At 38.0% G+C, this 23,722-nt stretch overlaps 1 protein-coding gene across 5 annotated transcripts in view; it reads right to left on the bottom strand.

Annotated features, from left to right (window-relative positions):
- The window catches only part of EPB41L4A (erythrocyte membrane protein band 4.1 like 4A), a 275,434-nt gene that overhangs the window by 105,294 nt on the left and 146,418 nt on the right, over positions 1-23,722 (bottom strand). For all 5 annotated transcript variants that reach the window (XR_012090887.1, XR_012090888.1, XM_073010770.1 and 2 more), the window contains 5 exons: positions 14,755-14,852; positions 13,416-13,536; positions 10,980-11,067; positions 8,404-8,492; positions 7,743-7,806 (listed from right to left, as the gene is read on the bottom strand). Coding sequence is in view for 3 of the 5 variants with exons in the window: in XM_073010770.1 (XP_072866871.1) it covers positions 7,743-7,806; positions 8,404-8,492; positions 10,980-11,067; positions 13,416-13,536; positions 14,755-14,852 (460 nt within the window). In the remaining 2 variants the exon portion in view is untranslated. The remainder of the gene's footprint in view (positions 1-7,742; positions 7,807-8,403; positions 8,493-10,979; positions 11,068-13,415; positions 13,537-14,754; positions 14,853-23,722) is intronic.

Here is a 23,722-nt window from a genome sequence, read left to right as displayed (position 1 = left end):
GGAAAAACCCCCAAAACAGTACAAAAGCCCATACAGTATGCTACCTTTTAGGAAAGAAACAATGAAGAAAAAAAATGTGTATCTTTACAAAAAGAAACACAGGGAGGATTAACTACAGAACACTGAAGTTGGTTACCTACAAGGAAGCATGGCAGAACAGGACGGAAGGAAAATGGGAGTTGGTGATAATTCTCTGAGTCTTTGAGTAATTTTGATTTTTGAAAGCAAGTTAACCTTCTACATATTAAAAAATAAAATTAAACAAGAATGTGAAGCAGAGGGAGCTATAACTAAAAACAACCTGAAACAATAAACCTAAGTAGATTTCCAATGAATACATGAGCACAGGAATGAAGACGGAAGACATGAATGGTGAGAAGGAGGGAAGGGAAGGGAGGACCAATCCAAGTAAATTTTGAACACAGTATTTGACTCTTACGTCCTCTGTCTTGGCAAAGTGGTGCATATGGATGAAAGAACAGCAAACAATTGTCCATTTTAGTGGCTGACCAAAGCAATTCTGAAACTATGTGGTATGTGTTATAGAATTGAGCAAATGAGTAAATGTGTGCTTTTTTGGAAGCCAAGATTCTCATGGCCAAAGAAAGGACATACAAATAAAAAATGAGGGAGGGTAAGGAAGAACCCTGTGGTTATGGACAGGAACTGGAGGTATGCTGTGAACTCATGATTTCTAAGCTATGTATCAATATGTGTATGCTTATATGCACATGTGTACATGTATTTCTATTTCTATATACGTGTATTAGGGTCTATGTGTGTGTATATGCACGCATCTATTCCCTAGCTCTGTCAACTGAAAAGACCAAGGAGCAAAGTCACCCTAGTAGCAATGACCACACCTAGCACCCAGATCTAGACCATTTCCCAGTAAAAGGAACCAGAGCTCCTTGGAAGAATGGTTGACACTCAGGGTAGGGGCAGGGCTGATACAACATGCACCTGAAATATACTACAGCAAAAAAAGAAGATATTTGCCCTAAAATGATGGGGGGTGGGGCAGATCCAAAAGGCAGAGGAGTCAGATTGAAGGGGTTCCCATTAACCAAATCTGAACAGCAAAATAGCTAGGTACCTATGTGAACTAATGCAAGAAAATAAAACCAAGTATCAGGTGTTCTCACTTGTAAGTAAGTGGGAAATAAACATTGAATACACATGAACATGAAAATGGAAACAACAGACACTGGGGACTACTGCATGGGGGAGGCATGGGCTGAAGAACCACCTGTTGGGTACCATGCTCACTGCCTGGATGATGCAATCATTAGGACTCCAAGCCTCACCGTCACACAATACACCCATGTAACAAACCTGCAAATGTACCCTTTAACCTATAATAAAAGTTGAAAGTATTAAAAATAAATAGGTATGCAATATATTTTAAACCATTGAAAAAACAGAAGTTAATAATTACTGACAATAGATAAATAAAAGGGAGAGAAGGCAGAGCTCTTGCTTCAGTGGAATGCTGAGGGCTAACTCATAAATGTGGAGGGAGTAGAGAGCTAGAAAAAAATCAGCATTTTGCAACCATCTTAGTAGAAGACTGGATCAGGCAAGAATCCTCAATGAATGCTAAATTTAAATTTAAATTTTAAATCCTCAATGAATGCTAAATGAGAATTTTAAAGAGGAACTGGGTATTTACATTGATTTAAATATCTCCCCACAGACTACTTATTAGTTGCAAGAGAGAAGCAGGAACTATACAGCGGAGAAATCAGGCAACACCGTAATGAGTGATCAAACTTAACAGCCAACGAGGGACAGGTGGTCACCATGTGTCCCCAGATGAGACACCTGAGAAGGACACTATTTCACCTATGCAGCTGTACATCTAGGAATGCACAACCTCAGTCTAATCCCAAGGAAACAGTTGAAAAACATGAAACAAGAAACTCTCTGTTTTGTGGGGTATAACTGTATTCTTTTAAAATGTCAATGTTATAAAAGATAACAAAATGCTATGAAAGTGTTCCACATTAAAGGAAGTTATCTGTATTCTATACTATAGGGGGGAAATGCTAAAAAGGATATTATTAGGTCAACCAACAAAATTGGAATATGGAAGCTAGATGGTAAAAGTATTATATCATTATTAATGTATTAAGCTATTAACTATACTGTGGTTACATGAGAATATCCCTATTCTTAGAAAATACACAATTACATATTTATAGTCTATGACATACGTAACTTACTCTCAAGCTCTTCTAAAGAAAATGGCCTGTGTGTGTACAGTGAGAAAGAAGCACAAATAACAAAGGAAGTGAAGTAAAACATAAGTGACTCTAGGTAACAGTAAATGAATACGTTCTTTTTAATATTTTAATTTTTACAACTTTTTAAATAAATTTTAAATTATTTTCAAATAAAAATACTTTTTAAAAATCTATAGTACCATTTAAAATGTGAAAGGAACCCCTGGCTTAATGTGAGACCTCTTGCACTTGTTGACAAACCGTGATGACTCCTGGCCATCACGGCTTCCCGTGTACTCTCCTTAAAGCAAGCCCAAGAGTTCCGCCAAGTGGATCTCATTACTCACAGCCAGGGTTGCCAGGAAACTTTTGGTTCTACATCCTGTCACACGGGGTAACTTTAGCTGAGGTTAGTTTCCTGAGGTATTATACACAAAAGTAAGCACAGCAGCATTTATTCATTCTTTCATTTATTTCACAAGTGTGCTTACTACAGGCCGAATTCTGGGCTTAGTCCTGTGTTAGGAATTACATCTTCCTCTTGTTGCCAAAACCAGTGAATTCCAGTATTATCCTAAATTCCTATTTTCCACAAAAACAATGAATCTGCTACCAATCAGAAACAATTTAAACCCCTAAATGCTTCCCAAATCTGCCCACTTCTTTCCATCTTTGCAGTGAGTCCCCTCTTGTATCCCCTTGATCATATCTCCTACCCTGTTTGCCCCTGTGCTCATGTCTGTGGAATGTTACACCCTGCAGCCAAGTGTGCTTTCTGAAATGCACATCTGATCATGGAGGGTGAAGTCCAGAGTTAATGTAACACCCAATTTCCCCGTAAGTCCTCAATCCATTCTCAAGTGTTGACTCTGAGCTCATGCCCACAGGTAAGAGAGGCCCTCCTCTGAGAAGGGTCAGGCTGAACCAGGTAGTGCACTGGAACCACCCCACCTTCTTTAGGTCTTCTACCCTACATCTCCAGAGGAAATGGGCAGACATGGAAACCCAATCATCATTCCCTTCCCAATCGACTGGACCAATTCTCACGATGCTCCTTATCTCTGTGTATCTCAGTCACCCCCAAATAATGCTCAGCACACCCCCTTGCCTCTTTCTTCATCACTACCCAACTCCTGAAACCCTTGCTTTGTGCCCTCCAGAATCCATGACCTCTCATCAGCAAACCCCCTCGCTCCTCAGTCTGTTCTCTCATATGTCCTTCACCTTCCTGCACTAGGAGACACTCGCTATCCCTGAAGACCCTGTTTCCACTGAAGCCCTCAAGGAATGGCTGTGTCTTCTGTCTCCACTGTTCTTGCATCTCTGAACCTAAAAGTGGGGAGGATCCTCCCTGCTCCACATTGCTGCTTTCAGACCATTCTCTTTCCTCCCCCCTAAAACTCCCAGCTTTGGATCTCATCAGTTGATGAAATTCTGCAATCTTTCATGGTGGGTGTCATCCTTAAAGTCATCCTCTTCATATCTTGATGTTGGCACAGTACCTGCCAGCTATATTTCTATTGATTCCCCTTGTGCCAAAAGTCCTCCAAAGAGTTGTCCACATTCACCTTCTCCAATTCTTATCTTCCTGTTACTTCTCTTATGGGTTTTTCTTAATGAATATGCATCAATTTATTTGTTCATTCTCCTGTTAATGGAATTCTGGGTTAATTTCTTTTTCTGACTTTTATGTAAGTGCTGCACAGAACACCTCTCTAGGGTACACATACCTAAGAGGGGAACTGCTGGGTTGAAACTTACTCTTCCAATCCACTGAAACTCATCTTCTCAATGATCTCCTACATTCCTAAATTCAGTGGCCCATTCTCAGCCCTTACCCTATATGACATATCAACATCATTTGACACATGCTTAATACATGACTTTTACTTGGCATTCAGGATAATTAGTGTTCCTTCTACCTCACTGGCTGATTCTTTTCAGCCTCCTTTGCTGGTTCTCTCTCTTCTTTTCTCATTTATACTCATTTTCCCAGTGATTTCAGGTAGTCTCATGGCTTCAAAAACTAGCAGATGGCAATGATTCTCAAATTTATATATTCTGCTCAGATTCTGGTACTGAATTCCAGGCTCACATAGCTCACTTCTTATTTAATACATCCACTTGTATGTCTAAAAGACATCTCAAATTCAACACGTTAAGAACGGGACTCCTGATCTGCCTCCTCAAGCCTGCTCTATCCATAACCTTCCCCACTTTGCCTGATGGTAGCTCTATCTTTCCTGCTTTGCAGGTCAAACTCGTTTAAGTGACCAGGACTCCTCTCATATCTGCCCACATTCAGGAAACCCTGGTGGTAAAATCCATAATCCAACAGCTTCTCTGCATTTTGACTGTTGTCACCTTGATCCACTGAGACAGAGACACTATCATCTCTTGCCCGGATTTTGAAATAAGCCTAAGTTGCTGAATGAGTAAACAAGGAGCAGTCTTAGTTCTCAAGGTATTCAGTGAAAACCAACCATCTGATAATAAACTTAAAAGAATTTCAACACCTAGTAAAAAACACATATTCCTAAAACCAAGAACTAACACATAGTGATAAAATAGTAGTGATATTTTCATTAAAACAGAAAGCCAATCAAGGATGCTTTATACTGCTACATCACTTAGTTCCCTTCTAGAAGTTCGGACTAACACTATAAAGTGTGAAACATAAACAGTATAATTGAAGGAATAAATTATTTTCATTTGCAAGTGATATACCTATAAAAATTTATGAGAATCAAATTAAGAACTCTCAGCTGGAATATAAGAATTCAACAAAATGACTAGATCTGAGATAAACAAATAAAATTCCATGGCTTTCACTTCTAGCAAAAACCAGTTAGAAGAAATAACAGAAAGAAAAGATTGCATCCACAATAGCAAGAAAAAAAGTAAAACACATAAAAAGAAAACTTATCAAACACCATGCAGGAACATATGAATAAATTTAACAAAAAAGGGAAAATTCTTATGATACAATATAAAATACAAAAGCATTGTACAAAACCACATAGGGGATAATCTACATTTATGTATATACACATTCACACTGATAGGGTGAAATCTAGAAGCAACTGTATCAAAATATTAATAATCATTACCTCTGAGTGTTAGGATAATGAGTAATTTTAGTTTTCTCCTTTGCAGGGTATTTTCTGGATTTTCTATAGTGAACATGTACGATCTTTATACTAAAAGTTTAGTTTCTTGTACAAAATTATGTAAATAATGCTACTTATTTGGAAGCTTAATGTATGAAAGTATCTCTGAATTTGGCCTAAATGCAATGACCATACTAAGTCTGACCAGACCTGCAAACCAGCAGAATAAGCATTTCAACCATTCTTCATGCTGAATGTGATTACTGTTCCAAGTGATGGGTTTTAAGGGGCTTTTAAATTCAGTTTGTGAGTACGGTTAGGCCTCCATAATAATCAACCTAATTCAGCCATTATGTAAATCACTGCCTCACAGAGAGGTACCCTGGTGGAGAAAGAGAAAAGACCCACAAGCAAGAATACTTAGGAAATAGAATGCTTTGACTAAATTAATGTGATACTTAATAGCAATTAAAAAAACCCTTTAATTCAAGCCTCTGAGTTATGTGACCTGCTTTGTCACCTTATTAAAGATCACTGACATTGAGCTTAATGACCTAGAAGTGTGCAGTGCCTTGGGTCTCCCCAGACATCCATTTCATCTCAAAGCTGGGGAAGGAATGAGGTGGGGATGGGAGACACCTGAGCTGAGTACGCAGGAAACAGGGTCATTTGATGGACACTGTCATTTGAAAAATAACACGATGATATCAATTTTGTTGCTGTTGTTTTTGCCTAATCATGAAGAAGTCCAAGAAGATGGAAGTTCAGGTTAGCTGGGACTTTGCCAAATATTTATCCTGAGACAGTAGTAGACATATATTTTAAGGCACTGTAGTAATAACATGAAAGTCATTCACCAGAGGACCTCACTCACAAAAATAGCTTATAAGGAAATAATACTTTGAATAATAGTAATGTTTCCATAAAAGTCTTTTGATTATCATATTCTGCTAAAAAAAACTTGAAACATGATATTCAAATATATTTAACAGACCTTATTCCTTGCATTATTATTTAGATGAATTATTATTCATGTGAACGTAATGAATGGCAACATATGGAGAAAACTACAAAACCCTCCTAATTAGCTACTCTACTTTTTGAATGATTTTAATTCAGTCTTACATTATAATGTACATCTTTTAAAATTGAGATGTCTAATCAGGAGCTGAAGAACACATTGGATTTCCTCCAAACTAGACCATAAGACAACTATATGGCTTCTGTACTATCATTTCTTCAAAAATCTGGAATTTCACTTCCTTACAAGTTGTTAAAACTAATTTCAAAATCCAATTTTAATTGTATCAGTAAATGGCAGCATGCCATATAGTTCAGGATGAAATAATGGTTTTTTCCTATTAGAACAAAGAGTAGCACCAGGTTTTCTGATTTGGCAGCACACAGTATCTCAGTGCATCAGTTCAATGATCATTCAACAGATACTTATGAAGTACCTACTACATGTGAGGCACTCTGCCAAATACCATGCCCAAATGTAGCTGCAGCTCTAATATTCCTGTCTCAATGTGTGCATGCTTAAGCACCAATTTACTTTTCTTTAATCAAGAAAATCAATTAAACTCCACTTAGTTTTTGTTCTGCACAAAGTTAGTATCAAAGAGACAGAGGGTAGATTCTCCTATATCATGTTTTCACTCATGTATCCCATAAATATGGATTGAACATCATATTTTCACTCAAGTATCCCGTAATATATGGCTTACAGTAGTAGCATTTCAAGGAAGCATTATTTTCACAGGTAGATCAAAAGGAAGCTTTCACATCTTTGCCTTCTTTCGACCATTTTTCTCAAATATACCCGTCAAGGCATGAAAGCACATCCAGGCACTGACAAGTTTTGTGCCCATTACCCAATACTCCCAGAGGACACTGCCAAGTTGCAAAGCAAAGGCCGGCATTTTCACATTCTCCCTTGAAAGCATCCAGAATTTCCATCTGGTTTGTCTATCACACTCAATGAGGGAAAGAGCAGAAGTGAGACTCCCAAAACGTTGTTTAATTTACATTACAGCAAAATTAGAACACATTTTGGCAGTCCTGAATGCAGGCTATACCCTTCTGATTATAACTCCTACCTTCTATCCTCACAGAGAGCACTGGAAAGCAAATTACACTAATAACAGTGATCACCTCCTATTCTCTCCTCTGCCTTAGAAAGGTTTTGCTTTCCTTTGCTAAATCTAAAATGCCCATTTCTCCATTACTCTCTCATTCATTTCTATTCACTTCCCTTTCCTTCCTTGAGAAGTTGTGATGTGAGTTAATTAACCTGGCTCCATGTGGAAGCAGCTGAAGAAAATATTTCTTCACAATGTCTTTTAAGCTATAAATGAACACAGAAGACACCCCGCTTCTAATTTAAGCTAAGGACTTGAAAACTTACATCTTTTCCCAGTACTCTGAGTTCAAACTGAGTCTCCTTGAAGTGAACCTTTGTAATCCGAGGCCTAAAAAACAAAGCAGATGTTGTTGTTGCTGTTTTTAAGTATTAACCTTTCAGAATATCAGGGAAGTGTCCAGTGGAAAAAGACTGCTGAATACTGGCTCCTTTATATACTGCTCCATACCCAGTACATACAGGGACAGAGAGAGTTCCCCACAAACCCTAATGCAAACTCCATTCTCATTGTCCTATGCTTTTCCACTAAATGCACAATGACCTTGGAATCCCCAGACTGTGGCAGTGCCGCCTTCCCAAACACAGTGGAGGGTCACGGGCTTCCCAATGTCTCCAACTCATTCCCATTTGGAGCTAAAAGTTAGAATAGTCTTGGATCCACAGCCCATCAGCACATACTGAAATGGGTGAGAAATCCTACTACACACAGTTCCCATGGAAAAGAGATTCTAGAATCACAGTGTCTGAAATTTACAGAGAAAACATATACTGAGGTGCAATAGGAGAAAACTCACACCCAATTTCACTCATTTATTTACCAACCACTGGAAAAATACCTGTTTCTTTTCCCCAACTCTTTCACTGACAAAGGAGTCCCATAAGCCCAAAACATAGAATGCCAACTCTGTTCTCAAGCCATACCTACCAGAAATACTTCCCCACTTGCTTTTTATTCTTGTAGACAACAACACCAACTGGAGTTAATCCTAAGAAATACTCAGACTTGTTTTCTCCCTGCAAAAGCAAACATATGCCTATAATCACATATTCACATAAAATCTCTGTCAAACTATAATTGACCATACAAATATAATTTGTTACAATATTGGATTTAATTTTTGAAAGACATCAGCCTAGAAAGCTAGATACACTATGATAGTAGCTAACTTGTTGCTTATTTTTTCAAGTTTTAAAAGAAACTTTCTGTTAGTGTTCTTCATACTTGCTACTTCAGTTCATTAAAATGAGCCTGGACTACCAGTCAGGCCAATGGGACTTACCTAACTTTCCTTACACAGTGGTGTTCAACACTAGCAGCATATTAACTGGAATCACTCTGCAGCTTAAAATGCTGATGCCTGGGCACTACCAGAAACAGTTAAATCAGAATCTCTAATGAAGAGGCCAAAGTAGCAGAAAAAAACACAGGACTCCCAGGTGATACTCCTGTGCAGTCAAAGACTGAGGACCACTGGCTTCTATCAAGGGTGCTTTTGAAATGGCTTGATTTATCTCTGATGTGGACAATCATGAAACCCACTTCGTCTCCACCCCAACTCTCTCTAGAAAGTTTAGGCAGTTGCTAGCAGACACACTTGAATTTTCTGAAGTCTCCATCATGTTTCTTTCTACTTCCACCTATAACTTTAAGACTGCTCAAAAATGTAAAAGCATAATCTCTTCTGGTGAAGACTAGAGAACCCTTATTTTCAGGCAATAATAAATCCAAATTTTAAAATAGGATCTTAAAATGAAAAAGTCATAGAGTGGGTACCAAGGACATGCACAGAACTGTTTGTGATAATGTTATTTCTACTCTAAGATAAACGGTAACCTGCAAAATTATATTCACAAAGAACATAAAGCAATACATTTGGAAGAATACTTGCTGATGCTCACTTTTCAGTTCTTAAAATTCAAATCTTAAAGGAATCCACTGAAGAATCTAATAAATCTAGCTTATTTGCCATAAATTTCTACCATGAACAAAAGGTGATTTCTAATTGGGAAAACATTATACAAATGTAGAAGCATTTCACAGAAGACTCTCTTTATAAATTTCCTATAGAATGTTTTCTTTTAAAAACTGAAAAACCTAACAAGATTAATGTAGCTAAAGGGAGGGACGGGAAAACAATAATGATTCTACAGTTTTAGCAGTATAAGGACAGTGCTATGAAGCATTTAACGACCTAACGAAATTGGAATATAATATATCAGGGAACTACTTCTTCCCCCAAATCTATAGCTTTTATTGCCACATTAAACAATAAAAGTTCTTCTAACTGTAAAAATAATGAGATTGTTTCTTCTTGGAGGAAATGCTAATGAGCAAAAGACATGCACAAAATGAATGCATGAGTGTTATTTGCACTAGAGAAACTTTTATTAGGGTTCTTTAAAAACTGAGTTCCATAATCCAACTGATTAAAAAAAAAATCAGTCTATAAATACTCTTCAGCAATTCATTTCCTATAAAGAATAAAGTATCTGGCTCATTTTCTCAAATAAAATTTAACTACTGCTACTCACACTCCTCTTAATTCAAAGACAAAGGCATTCTAATCTCATTGGCATAGAATAATCATTTGGTAGCCTAAGAGAAGTAGCTCAAAGGTTAAAACCCAGATCCAGAACACTCAGTGCAGATTCAGTGTAATTGCTCACTGACTACTATTCAGCAAGTTTTCATAAACCACTGAAAAAAATCTGCAAAAATATTTCTACTTATGCAATGATACCTATAGTAGGTGGTAACCCTCATATTAATAGAATCAGCAGTAGTTGCGACTGGCCTATTGCCTAATGCCTACTTTACCTGGCAAGTGACTGTATTTATGTTTTGCTGCCATAAAATCTATTTTTTGAAAAATCCTCCTGTTTTCTGTCTAATACAGTCAATTATACACCTTTTTGTTTGTTTGTTTGAGATGGAGTCTTGCTCTGTTGCCAGGCTGGAGTGCAGGGGGACGATCTCAGCTCACTGCAGTCTCTGCTTCGCAGGTTCAAGCCATTCTCCTGTCTCAGCCTCCCGAGTAGCTGGGATTACAGGCACCCACGACCACACCAGCTAATTTCTGTATTTTTAGTAGAGGCAGCATTTCGCCATGTTGGCCAGGCTGGTCTCAAACTCCTGACCTCAGGTGATCCGCTCACCTTGGTCTCCCCAAGTGCTGGGACTACAGGCGTGAGCCACTGCACCCGGCCTATACATCACTTTTATATTGTTTTGATGTTTAGCTAAGCCCTTTGGATATGTTATCCAGATTGTGTTTTCAAGCCCACTTAATTGTTTTCTACACATGGAAATATAATCACAGATTTTTATGCAAAACTCATTAGGGTTTAATCCACACAAGAGCTGCTTTGTGTTAGAAAAACATAGATAAAAAAGTATCATCTGCTTGCTAAACAACAGAACTGCAACTTTCCTTTGGAAGTCTCAGTGACTTTTTAAGAAAAATGTCATCAGCTTAAAATATGTTGTGTTATGTTACTCACATAGACGGGATGGAGGTCAACGCCATACATCTCCAGGGATTTGGCAGTCCTCAAGTAATTCAGCTCAGCCTCAGAAGGAGCCTGACCCCTACACCCAGCACAAAAACAAAGAGCCTTATTTTATAGCAGCTACTGCACTTACAGGGATGCAAACTATCTTCACTGTATTCACTGGGAAAACAAATAATACTTTTCACTAATGCAAACATAAGTCCTTGTATTTCAAGAAGGCCTTTGCTTCTTGGTGACAAAATTTTATACTCTGAAGTGATACTTACATTAATTTCATTTACCAAATCCATTCTGGATCATTACAGCCTATCCCCAATGTCCCAGCATATATTAAAAATTCTCATCAGAAACCCCTAAAGAGGTTATTGAGAATATAAGCACTCAAATTAAACAGCATCCCCTTCACAAACAGTAAAATGTCTCTGTGCAGCAGCAGTTCTCCATCCAAAGCAAAGGGAACGAGAGCAGTGGTCGGTAGGAGGAAGAGAATGGGGCCGCCACCACCCAACTGGGGTCATATCAAGATCTCCTGAGCACATGCATAGTTTGAAAATACATTGATTAACGTGCAGAGATTGTAAAAATGCTTGTCATTTTCTTAATACAGAGTACAGAATTCTTCCCAAAATCTTCATTGGTGGTAATATAAAGAAAACAGCATTCATTTCTGATGAGGGTGAACATCAGCCAGAAATCTGCACAGAAGAGTTAAACATGCATGTGCAAGGGAGTGTGTGTGTGTGAGACAGAGACAGAGAGAGAGAGAGAGATTGAGATTTTAATAGAGAATCAAAGGAGGTCAAATCTTAAAAATTAAGAAATCCTGCAGTGACATATTTCATTTCAGCCACAATGCAGTGGAAAACCACCAACATACCATACTTTCGAAATCCAAGAAGAATGTTCATCAAATTAGACACACCACACTTTGATCAAGCTTTATTCTTAGAAATAACAGTCACACTGTCAACACTATCATGTAAAACACATGAGAGCCTTTACCCAAAGCTCCTTGATAATTTCAGTATATAACTGTGCTTTGAAACCCCTAGTAGAATCAGTACTCTCAGAATGTGCCAAACACACTGCCCTTCCTAACATTATAACAAGCACTCTCTGAGCATCTACTTCAGCAAAATCTGAAAATGAAGGACGCTGCAATCAGGTTGGAGAGCCTTCTAGTGCATGCTAATACAACATAGAGGGCCTCTTTCTCTGATTGCAATTCAGCAGCTGACTTCTGCTTCTACACTCACTGAAACAGATCCTTTAGGCAAACATTTTTTTGTGACCAGATTAATTCTACATTTTTTCTTTCTTTCTTTCTTTCTTTTTTTTTTTCTGAGATGGAGTTTTGCTCATTACCCAGGCTGGAGTGCAATAGCACAATCTCGACTCACTGCAACCTCCACCTCCAGGGTTCAAGTGATTCTCCAGCCTCAGCCTCCCAAGTAACTGGGATTACAGGCACATGCCACCATGCCCAGCTAATTTTTGTATTTTTAGTAGAGACAGGGTTTCACCATTTTGGCCAGGCTGTTCTCAAACTCCTGACCTGAGGTGATCTACCTGCCTCAGCCTCCCAAAGTGCCGGGATTACAGGTGTGAGCCACCATGCCCAGCCATTTTTTTTCCCCTTAACTATAATAGATCTGAAACCAAGCATATTCAAGAAGGAGTGTTACATAACAGGGAATAAAGCAATGTGGTGTAAAGAATTTAACCAAAATAACTATAATGAAATTATAAATTCAATGCTATAGGCCATGAATTGAAAATCCTACTAGGGGAAGGTGTCTACTCTCAGAAATGCATGTGGTGTTAACACAATACCCTCAAAGGTTCCACACTGGTATCATCACTATTTCCAGACTCATTGCTATGGCCTGAGCAGGACTTGGCTTATAACTGTGAAGAACTGGGATACTTCAGACAGAGGAAACATTGAAGAATATATTAATGCATTTATGGTTTAAAATTGTTGTGATTAAAAATTATATTTATAGCTCAAAGATTAATTTCACAAGATCCTGGTGACCGAAAAAAAAAAGACTGCAAAAAAAAAAAGACTGCAAAATCTAGTATTTACAGAATGATTCCACTATGTAATATCATAAATACATGAACCTATGTACGACAGATTTTCTCTATGGGAAATTGTACATAGAAAGAGAGGTCTGAAAGGCCATTGACCAAAAACATGGTAACTTTACATATTGAAATTACTTTCTCCTTTACACTTTTTAAATCACTGAAGTTTTCAGTGAGCATTTTAGAGTTAAAAGTAGTTAAACTATACAAAGAGGAGTATTAGAATATTAAATGCACAGGTGAAGAATTTATCATTCTAGAAACTTTTCTTATGAATATCAGAAGATGATGACTGATGGATGATGCCATAAGACACAGTGTCATGATTCTTACATTAGAGTTTTATGAATCCTTTCTATGGCTTCTTCAAGTTCTTCCTTCTGGTCAGGAACAAACCGGTACTCAGATACATATCCTGTAGTATGTTTATATGGGTCATAATCTCCAAGCTCCGCTAAGAAAGAAAGATATAATAGATTTTTCCATTTCAGAAAAATAGTCCTTAAAATACAGAAATAAAATATTCCTAACATGCTTAAATATTTCTTCAAATGTCTTATTAAAATTCACATATAAGACAACTAAATAATTTTACTAAAACAACTCTGATGAGCACATATGGATGGCAGCAACAAATTCTGGACTTAAAAACAGAAGTTCTATATTTTTGCATTCCCAAAGACTATAATTATATCACCGTTTTTACTTCAATTACTCTTAACAATGTATGTGAAGTAAAATGTTGTAAACAGCATTTCAAGTACAAACACTAGAAATGCTGGAAGTGAAAAACACTCATGACCTCAATATATCCTCTCAGATAATGACACCAAGAAATAGTACATGTGATTCAATACATCTTTGCCTGAAATAATGATCATGGGAATGCAATACAATGCTGCACATATCCCATTACAATTTACACAAAGAAGCAAAATGATAGCAGACAGCCCACTATATTACTCCTATACAAATGCTTCTCCCTATGTTAATCTACCTTGCAGCCCCAACCCAGTTCATCTATATGACATTTTTCCTAGCATATTTCTTCTAGATTATTTTTAGTCTGCAAGTGTCACAAGGGCAAGGACCATGCTATCTTATTCTCCCCACATCTTGCTTGATTCTTAGAAGGTGTCCACTTGTTACTGGAAGTAGTCTCAGCCTCAGTCTCCAAAATGACAATGCATCCTGAAGCCACCCCACACAGCCACCATATTAACATGAAGAGCTGCAGAGCACCGAGCTCAACACCCATGCCACACGCTGAACCTAGTGATGGCACCTGGCCATGCAGACTCTTCACAACAGCAGTGCAGGAGCAATGGGATCTCTCACACATAGAAGCTTGGGTGAGGGTGTGGGGAGGAGAATCAATGAACTCAGACAAGATGTAGATAGAACAGATTGTTAGACCCTCCACCTAATCAAGAATCAATGCTATTCCAGTGACTAAACCTCCATACAGCCTACCATAAGGGATTTGTACTTGGCTCCATTTTTACCTCTTCTGAAGAAACACTGAACAAAACTTGAATTCCAAATAAATTCATTTTTTTTTTTTTTGCAAAATCTCATGGATAAGAAGAGTTTTAGTATGTAAACTCGCTTTTAAAAATGCAAATACTTTCTCCAGACATTTCTGAGGCAAATATGTTTAAGTGGCACCTACACTGGATGGCATACGCTCCCAGCTGAGCGGCAATGTTGACGGGACAGGGCAGGCGGCCCTGAAGGACATCTTGTTTCACCTGCAAGAAAAACTGATATCTAAAAGAGAAACAAAAAGAGAGATTAACGATCTCTTACACTACTCAAACCTGGTGTTTCAGCCCCTACTCAAACCTGATGTTTTAGACCCTGATAATCAAGGTTAACAACCAATCACCTTCAATTAAAATAAAGCCACCCCCCACTCTTGTGTGAGGGGGCTGTTGAGTGAACAGGAACTACTCAAACATACCTTACAGAGGCAATACAGGGTTGTGGCTAAAAAGTGCAGCTTTCAAGTTCAACTGCTTGGCTTACTTCCCAGCCCCAGCATTCACTACCTCTGTAGCCTTGGGCTGCTGCTTAACCTCTCCAACAGCCAGCCTCCCCACCTGCAAAACTGGAACCGTTGACAGCATCCACCTCACAGGGTGAATGCAAAGGATAACTCCAAGCTCTTTTAAGCTATCATTACTGCCACTGCCACCACAACATGCTCTTACTGGGAGGAATAAATCACAAAGACCCAACCTATATTACATAACACTCTGCCTATTATCTGCTCATTCCAAGTTGCCAAAAGAAAAACTGTTATAACAGCAATGTCATGCACTGTTCTTAACACTATATGATAACTCATCCTAAGTAATTTATGTATAATAACTTAGGTTAAGACTTTAAAAATGAAGTCAGTACTATTATTTTCTCCATTGTGCAGATGAGAAAACTGATAGACTCAGAGGGGAAATAACTTGTCCAGGACCTCACAACGAATTAGGCAGCAGAGTTAGAGCTAGAACCCAAGCAATCTGACCCTAGAACTCTCTCAATCAGGATGATATGTAACTTTGATTAGTTTTGTTTTCTTATTCAGCTATTCTGCCAGTGTACTGAGAGGGGCCAGAGGTTTATGAACCAACATAACTAACCATCCACATCATCCTTGGATGCTAGCACTTACACACATGCACACACTCTCACACACTTTAGCCTATCCTTTTGTGACTTCTGTTTTATAAGGTGACTCGATGTCATTGGGAAGGGTAGAAAAAAACAAAGGAAATGAACTATAATAATCAGCTATGATAAATATCTCTTCTCCAAATGCTCACAACCAAAGCCCTTACTGAGGAAATGTTACATTTGTGTTAGATATTAGACACCACATTGATTATTTAAAAAAGATTGGTATCAACTTTGATTGCAACCATATGTTTCAGAGAAAATTTGTTCAATGCCCCATGTTTCCCCACCGCCCATTTCAGTAAGTGGCACCCCCACTTTCAGCTGTCCAAGAAAAATAAACCTGGGAACAACGTGTAATCATCCCTGGCACCCACATTCAATCACCAAATATGCTGTTTCTAAAATCTATACTCCTCTCGTTCTCCTAGACCAGGTCACTCTCTCCTAAATTTCTAAAACCTCCTCCTAACTGTTCTGCCATCACTCATACTTACTTTCCTTCCAAACCTCTCAAGAGGTAAGCAGGATTCTTAAGATGAAAACAGGATCATGTCACTCTTTCAGTTGAAAAAAAAAAAAAAAACAAACAAACCTCAAAAGACTTCCCTTTGCCTTTAGGATAAAGTTCAAGCTCCTTAAGATAGCTTGTAAGACTGACTTCCTACTTCTGCTTAATTCTGGGGGCACTTCTTGCCACTGATCAGTGACCACCCTGTTCCATAATTTGCACACCTTTTCCCAACCCTATTTAACTATTTTCAATTCCCTGAATGTTCATCTGAGCTATTAAATCCATTTGATAATAATCATCTGTGCTCCTCTTGGAGAAGAGAAAAGTAGAGTCAAGTAAAATTAGGAGAACTTAAATACAATACCTTATAAACAAGGGTGGGCATGGTGGCTCACACCTGTAATCCCAGTACTTTGGGAGGTTGAGGCAAGCGGATCACCTGAGATCAGGAGTTCAAGACCAGCCAGGCCAACATGGTGAAACCCTTTCTCTACTAAAAATACAAAAGTTAGGAATGGTGGTGCATGTCTGTAGTCCCAGCTACTTGGGACGTTGAGGCAGGAGAAATCACTTGAACCCAGGAGGTGGAGGTTGCCATGAGCTGAGATTGCACCACAGCACCCTAGCCTGGGTGACAGAGCAAGACTCTGTCTCAAACAAACAAACAAACAAACAAACCTTATCAACAAAAGAGACAACTGTGAGAATTATCACTGCTTGCTACTGGAAACTTGCACTTCACTACACCCTCCTCCTTCTCTATTGGCATCTTCAAATTTCTTTTCCTGAAGTGTATTTTTTAAAGAAAGGGGTCAGAGATGCAAGTGTCTCTTTCTCTATTAAGACTTTGAGACTGTGCATGGTGGTTCCCACCTGTAATCCCAATACTTTGGGAGGCTGTGGAAAGAGGATTGCTTGAGGCCAGAAGTTTGAGACAGCGTGGGCAACATAGTGAGACCCCCATCTCTACAAAAAATAAATTAGCCAGGCTTGGGGGTACATGCATGCAGTCACAGCTACTTGCGAGGCTGAGGCAGGAGGATCATCTGAGCCCAGAAGGTTGAGGTTGCAGTGAGCCGTAACTGTACCACTGCACTCCAGACTGGGCAACAGAGTAACACCTTCTCTCACAAAAAAAAAAAAAAAAAAAAAAAAAAAAAAGACTTTAACATCTGACTAGACAATCAAATCTTTTGCCAAATACAGAAATAATAGACATCTGCTTCAAAGACAAAAGGAGAGGAACAGAGGAACAGAGAGATTAAAAATACATAGTAGAAAACAAAGAGCTGAAACACAGACAAACAGATACAAAGAAACAGGAGCCACCTCACATTGGCAACTGCATTCCTAGTGTCTCGGGCTCAGTGCATAGCAGCTGCTTAATACGTACTTGTTAATTTGCAAGTTGGGTACATGGATAAACAGAGAGACAAAATTCTAAAAACTGGGAACATTATTTGCTGTCTCTAAGAAATTCATAAAGAAAAAATACATCTATTCAAAATTCCCTGGTTAGCCTGCCCTTTAAAGATATCACAGATCTTTCACTCCCTGCATTAAAAAAAAAAAAAAAAATCAAAAATTGAAGGCAAACTATTTTAATTTAAAACTTGATTTTTATTACATCTAGCATCTTACTAGAGTCATGAGGCAAATTTGTGATAAAGTAAAATCATATTTTCATATGTTAAACATTTTATAGTATCTCAGGGCCTATTTTAAGTTAACTACATATTGCTTATTTTGTATGTTTTATGGGGCTTATAGTAAATTTAATATTTTATTTAAATTAGAGCAAGTTAGAGTTGCTGAGTCTTTCCTTCTGTGTCATTCTGATTAAAGCTATGATTGAATGCTTGAGTCCTTGTTTATCTCTGGCTTTAATCAGGATGAACCTATGTGCCAGTTTGCCTAGGAGAGTACTAATTTATGCCTATTATGAATATATAATTATTAATAACTCACTTCATCATTCTCTAAAGTGTCAAAGTTTGGACAATAAATTATACTGTGACTCTAGTTATACAGTACCATACTGGGGAAAAAATGCTAACTAAAAATATCTACTTAACAAGGAAGTTTCCAGAATACATTGTGGTATACAGCAGAGGCTTCATGAAGCAGTTTCTGGTTACCTCCTTTTGTAAACTAACAAACCGATGTATATGCACTGCCCCTGAGACTTTGATTTCTAGGTAGGGAGGAGCATTCTGTCTCCCACTCTATCTGTACTTAACACGCCACCACCACCAGTACAACACAAGAGACAGGCCTGAAATATTGGCCTCACAGTTTTCTATTTATCTAATGTGTGTTGAAAATAGCTAAACTGATACCAAGGATGTACAAGTCATTGAGATCCATTAACAGTTTAGCAATTAGAGGCAAGAAGAACAGACAAGGACTTTCTTAAAGAAGGGGTAGAGAGACAGAAGCTCAAAACAGAAGGCTCCTGTGAGATTCCTGGCCAAAAACAGTCACGAATGCTCATACCAAAGAATCCTACAGTGCACCTTCTAATGATGTGAGACCCTGCTGAGAAAACTGAAGGAGGTAGGGACAGGTAGGAGTTTGATTTCAGGTGATAGCTGAATGTGAAACAGGAGAATCTAGAGGAGACTACCAACCTATACAGAGGTAATAAGGAGCGTGATCGTTACCTTCATCCCACAAAGAGCAGGAACACAGCATTTTATCTAACCAGTCTTGATAAAATTTAAATGTGAGAGTCAAAGGGAAACATTTAAATCATAACATGATATTAAATAATGCAGAAAAATGGCACATAGGACTTAGCAGAAAAACAGTAGAGAAAAATCATAACTCTTCCACCTCTAAAGTTGAAAACCAATGATGAAAATATGGAAACAAATAGCAGTAACATCACCTTACATTTAGATAGTCCTTTAAAGCTCACAAAGTCCTTTCGCTTCCGTAAGAAAATGTAACCCTCAACTCTGAGGTAGATGAGGACCACTACCTTCAGTGAAAGGAGGAGACAGGGACTCAGGAAGTAAGTATAGGACTGAAGGTCACACAGGAAGTGAAGAAGCTAAATAAAACAAACCCATCTTCACCAAAGGAAGATTCTGGGTTGCAAAAAGAAGACAAGAACTTAATGTCAATCCTCAACAAAATGCTGTGAAATATTATTTAAAAAACTAAGAAAAAAAATCAAACACCTGTTTTGAGACTCTAAAAAGTATTATGAATGAGTCATTTGGAACTAACATTATTTTCTTTTTTTAGAAAGAGTTTTAAGATCCTTAAAAGTTCAGGGAAATTCCAATGGTATTTCAGATAGGGCTGTCAGCAAGACAACTGACAGATTCTCTCTTCAGGCAGACTGAAACCAGATCTTGCCCTGGTCACCACTGAATCTCCTTTTACTCAGCACACTGGAACATGGTACTCCAGATAGTTACAGAATGAAGTGTAAGTGCATTCTGTCTTGACATACAAATTCAAGAAATGCAGGCTACAGGGGATAGTAAAATGATTCATAGTTAAATCAACACCTACAATAAGAAGGGTCTGATTACTGGATTGACTTAAACATGCAAGAAGACCTATCTCAAGACTCCAAGCTGGTCTTTTCCTAATGTTTTAATCAATAATTTGAAAATATAAAACAATCATCATTATTTCCATGTCAGCTACCTTTATTATTATTGAACACTTACATCTTTGCATTATGGTAACTACTTTGCAGGTACACTCTTACATATTCCTCCAAGCATCTTTTTGAAGAAATACTATAATGCCATTGCACGGATGAAAAAACTGAGACTTTACAAAAGGCTACGCAATCTTCTCAGGATTACAGAACTAGTGAATGACAAAGCGAGAATGCAGACCTCAGCCTTTCTGACTCCCAAGTCTGTCTTTCTAACCAATATATGTACTATACTTATCAAATCTGTGGAGGATACAGAGCTATGAAGGACACACAATACAGGGAAGGATGTCACGTTTTGAATTAGAACTGAAAATCAGTTTAACAGATCTCCTGAGGACACGAATTATTTACAGTACTAATAAAGAAAAGAGAGATCAGATTTATTCTGTATAGACCATCAGGGAATTATTTCTTATTGAATTTCTTAGTGTTTTTCCAAGTAGGTTTCCTACCTAAAAGTGCTTAATAAGAAGCTGGTTGATGTGTCAGAAATGTTCCACAAGGGTGGAATTCAGAATATATGACCTCAAAGTGCTGCCAATTTCATTCACTTCAGAAAACACCTTAGAACACAAGCGGGGACTCCAAGTTGATGATTCTATTAACTTACATTTTTCATAATCTGAAACTTTATTTTTCTATCACATTCATTCCAGATCTTTTTTCCTACATCAGTGTCCTTCTGAAATACTGCATATATTAATAGCATGACCATGTATATACATGAGAAGTTCCCTGTAGCATTATCTGTTTTTTTTTTTTTCTTTCTTTTTTTTTTTTTTTTTTTTTTTTTTGAGACAGAGTCTAGCTCTGTCACCTAGGCTAGTGCAGCGCCGCGATCTCGGCTCACTGCAACCTCCACCTCCCTGGTTCAAGCGATTCTCCTGCCTCAGCCTCCTGAGCAGGAGTAGCTGGAAGTACAGGAGTCCGCCACCACACCCAGCTAATTTTTGTATTTTTTTAGTAGAGACAGGGTTTCACTGTGTTGGCTAGGCTGGTCTCGAACTCCTGACCTCGTGATCCGCCCGCCTTGGCCTCCTAAAGCGCTGAGATTACAAGCGTGAGCCACTGCGCCCAGCCTTAATTTTTTTAAAAAAGGAAACAATCTGGATGGCCAAAACATACAGTTAATTATGGAATACAATGCAGCAGTAAAAAGACTGGGTTACAGCACTTTGGGAGGCCGAGGTGGGCAGATCACCTGAGGTCAGGAGTTTGAGACCAGCCTGCCCCACATGGCAAAACACTGTTTCTACTAAAAATACAAAATACTAGCCGGGCATGGTGGTGGGCACCTGTAATCCCAGCTACTCGGGAGGCTGAGGCAGGAGAATCGCTTGAACCTAGGAGGTGGAGGTTGCAGTGAGCTGAGATCACACCACTGAACTCCAGCCTGGGCGACGAGTAAAACTCCGTCTCAAAAAAAAAAAAAAAAAAAAAAAAAAGCTGGGTTAGATGGTGAAAGAGGCAATACAGTATGTATGAAATAGTAACATGTCAAGAAAACATACACATAAAAGATTATGTATAAGCATGTTTGTGATAGCATGATCATTCATATCAAAAAATTACAGACAACCTAACAGCCAATGCAGAGTAGGCTGGCACAATTTTCCAAAGAACTAAATTAAGATAAACACTCAACTTGAAAATGCTGGCAGAAGTATGTTCTTCCTTAAATAGCATGTATCTGGAGATTTTGCTTTTTGGTTTCAGTTCTTGCTTTTGCCAAAATTATCTCATGTGACTCCTCTTTTTCCGGTCCATTAATGGTAATACATTCATGTAAATCAATAATAAAATGAATAATATGTGTATACCAATGTATTAAATGCACATTTAACTTACCTAAATTCAACCGTATGTTTTAGGCAACAAATCATGGACACTAATTGTAAGCCAGCTATGTCATTGTGTTCTTAACTACACAAGCTGGTCTAAAACTTTCAATACAACTGGTTGTACTGAAAATATTGTGGGTTGTAAATTATACAAAAAATCCATGTATTCTGTTGATGATCCATCTGTAGATTCTGTTGGGAAATTTCTGTTCATGTGTGTGGTGAACAGAAGTGAAGTAATGCATTATAAAACAATGATCTTTTTTATCCCTTCTTAAAATTAACTCAAGTATTTTTGGAACCTAACCCCCATTTAAGATGTAATTCTACCATACATCTAGAAAAAGGATAGAATGAAATAAGTATTAACATTCATCAAACATAGTATGAGACACGGACAATCATAAGAGCTTTATATACAGTATTCCATTTAATGCTTAAGAAAACCTTGAAACAGGTACATCTCCAGTTTTACAACTGAGGACACTTAGGCACAGGCAGAGATTACTCACAACCTGACTATGAAGGACTTTCATTTTATTTTTTTAAAAATGTTGTGCCCTTGCAATTCCCTAACGAGTTACAGATATAAGTGTATTTTTTTACAGCACTTGAATTCAATTTCCCTCTGAAACTCTAATGAAAATACCATCCCTCTCCTCAACATTTCCTCTCCATCCTAATGGCCCTTTCCCCAGAAAGATGTGCTCTGCAAAAGCTTAAACTGCCATGTCTGCTTTTCAAAGTGCTCACTAACAATGTGATAATGAACAATGTGAATGCAGACATCTGCTTGGTTCTAAAAATGAAGTCTGGGCTGGCACAGTGACTCATGCTGGTAATCTCAGCACTTTGGGAGGCCAAGGCAGGAGGACTGCTAGAAGCCAGGAGTTCAAGATCAGCCTGGTCAACATAACAAGACAAAAAAACAAAAAGTATTAGCTAGGTGTAGGGGCACACACCTGTAGTCCCAGCTACTCCTGAGGCTGAGGTGGGAGGATTCTGTGAGCACAGGAGTTTGAGGTCACAGTGAGCTATGATTACACTGCTACACTCTAGCCTGCGTGATACAGCAAGACCCTGTCTTTTAAAAAATTAAATACAGGTTATGAAGTATAACATTTTCATCAATCAATCATTACAGTTCAAATAGATTACATCTTAAGTTGAGGGATAAAATAAAACAAAGTAAAAATGAGGCCTAAATATGGCACTTGAAAGTGGGATGAAAAAGGTCCAATTAGCCTACCCTCTTCTCATTCTTCTGTGTGCAGTCCAGAATAAAGACAAAAGAAAGTCTGAGACAGATGAAAGCATGGAATAGAAACAAAACCGTGGGCTACGAAAGACATGATTTCAACTTTTTCAAAGGAGGTATTAGGCTTTATTTGAGCCTCTAATATGGGTTCACTGGGAAAACTTACCACTTAGTGTTAAGTTAGGAAATATGCTTTTGTTTTTGCTACCACATGCAGCTTGGTCATCAGTGGAATAAGTTAAAATATAACTGGTCTGTTCTTCATAAGCCCTTTCAGTTGTTGACATGTACTATTTTGACAACCTAATCAATATCGATAGGAAATTCTGTCTTACTCATATCAAATATTTGGTGACAAAGGTGAAGTAATGCATTAAAACATTGGTTTCCATTCTTAATACTAAAAGCAATTATCTTCTCATTTCCTATAGAGATAAATGAAACACCTGGAGAGCTAATATTTAAGCTACAACCAATTAAAAAGAAATAACTGGCTGTGCAAATGTATATTTAGAAGTACAAACCGAGCATCAAAATAACCTTCCTTTAGGCAGTTCAAATGACTTCCATATGAATACAAAGGCTGAATGTATGCTTAACAATAATGATACAGAAATATTTCATCACAGCAGATGCAAAATGTATCATCACGTCACCCAGGTTCATGCCATT

The sequence above is a fragment of the Chlorocebus sabaeus genome, chromosome 23 (genome assembly GCF_047675955.1).
Source record: "Chlorocebus sabaeus isolate Y175 chromosome 23, mChlSab1.0.hap1, whole genome shotgun sequence".
Classification (NCBI taxonomy): domain Eukaryota; kingdom Metazoa; phylum Chordata; class Mammalia; order Primates; family Cercopithecidae; genus Chlorocebus; species Chlorocebus sabaeus.
The sequence above is the reverse complement of the archived record's forward strand: the minus strand, read 5'-3'. Positions and strand labels throughout refer to the sequence as shown.